General features: G+C 41.0%; 1 protein-coding gene across 1 annotated transcript in view; it reads right to left on the bottom strand.

Moving 5' to 3' along the window:
* The window catches only part of pik3c2g (phosphatidylinositol-4-phosphate 3-kinase catalytic subunit type 2 gamma), a 48,173-nt gene that overhangs the window by 6,717 nt on the left and 39,811 nt on the right, over positions 1 to 1,645 (bottom strand). The window contains exons 23-24 of the mRNA XM_015387358.1: positions 1,325 to 1,434; positions 1,058 to 1,226 (exon numbers count right to left, since the gene is read on the bottom strand). Coding sequence (XP_015242844.1) covers positions 1,058 to 1,226; positions 1,325 to 1,434 — 279 coding nt within the window. The remainder of the gene's footprint in view (positions 1 to 1,057; positions 1,227 to 1,324; positions 1,435 to 1,645) is intronic.

Here is a 1,645-nt window from a genome sequence, read left to right as displayed (position 1 = left end):
TTAACACCCACCAGCAGAAACACCCACCTACCCAACTGACAGACGGAATCTCACTATGCATCAGCCAATCTCATCCTCCCCTCTCTCATGACAAGGCGTGCACGAGTCCTATCATGAAAAAAGGTTCATTGTGCGACCTGAGTAACGCGCAGTAATGGGGTGTCTGCAATGGTAACTGCGTCATAGTTACAGTTAAAGTAATTAGTTAGATTACTCGTTACTAAAACAAGGAAACGGCGTTACTTTCAACGCCGTTAGTCCCATCACTGTCGGGGATTAATAAATTATTATTGTTACTTCCCCACTACTTCCCCCACGTCAGGACTGCTACTTTATGCACTATTTGCACCATTCGCACTACTGTTTGCACTGCATACATCTGAACTGCTACTGAGTTTACTCTGCCATATGCATCATTTGCACCACTGTTTGCAATGCAGACATCATGACTGCTACTCAGCTCATGCTACCATCTGCATTATTTGCACTATAGCCACTATACTGTGCAGTAATAATAATTGCTTTAAATGTTACAGTTACATCGTTTACATTAAGTGTTTGCACTAGTCATCCATCAGGACCACTGTAATGTTACTTTGTAAAAATTTAGCCGTACACTTCCCATCTGCACATTTGTAATCTTCTTTAGTATTTAAACTAGTTCGTTGTTAGATTTTTAGTTATCCGAGCAGATACCTATATTTATTTTTATATCTTAGGTTTTTATTTCTATTTTATTTTATTTTTTTAATGCTATGGTTCATTATATTTTATTATGCACCGTGGGGTTGAGAGGACTGCAATATCATCTGTGTTATATGTTTACCATGTTGCACATTTGACAATAAAGTTGAGTTGAGTTGATTGTATTGAAGAGCATAAGACCGTAGGAATGCCAGATGACTATAAGTGTGGAATGACTCTCAGCCTCTCATCAGTTTGACATCCCATTGTCTAAGTGTCTGTAGCATATTAGGATGCAACTCGAAGCTCGGTGGGAGGTCAGTGGAATCTGTGATAAAATAAGGCTTAACACACAGCTGACATGTAGCCTCACCACAACTCGCCCCTTGACGTTGAAGCCCTCGATGACCGCTCCCTGGATGTTGGAGTTGGCTGCAGGAATGTTGTTCTGGGTTATTGACTGCTGCTTCTTTGGCTGAGCCAAAGTGTGGGTGAAGAAGTTAAACTTGACAGCAAAACAGTCCATACACTCCTTAATCTTTCTACAGCGGAGGAAAACACACGACGATGTAAAACCGGAGACAAGATGCACATCCTAGGCGATATGAGTGACATGAAGGTGGGCGGCACATTAACTTACTTTGTAAAGTAGGAAGTGGCTTCTAAGTCTGTGTCGTGAGGTTTGAGCTTGTTCTGGACAAACTCTAAGTCACTGATGTCCTTCAGTTCTGGCATTCCTGCTGAAAGCATCTGGAAAATCCACATCCTTATTATCCACACATTCTCAGACAGACCATCAGCATTAACAGAGGCTTGCAAACCCTTTTAACCTTTTCACACTTTGTAGAATAGAATAGAATTCAGCTTTATTGTCATTATATTGTCAGAAGTACAAAGCAACGAAATTAACGCTCTGTATTAGGGATGCATGATATAATCGGCCCCATATTGGTATCGGCCT

Source organism: Cyprinodon variegatus, unplaced genomic scaffold (genome assembly GCF_000732505.1).
Source record: "Cyprinodon variegatus isolate N-32 unplaced genomic scaffold, C_variegatus-1.0 Scaffold392, whole genome shotgun sequence".
NCBI lineage: Eukaryota > Metazoa > Chordata > Actinopteri > Cyprinodontiformes > Cyprinodontidae > Cyprinodon > Cyprinodon variegatus.
Note: the sequence above shows the minus strand (reverse complement) of the source record. Positions and strands in the feature narration are given on the sequence as shown.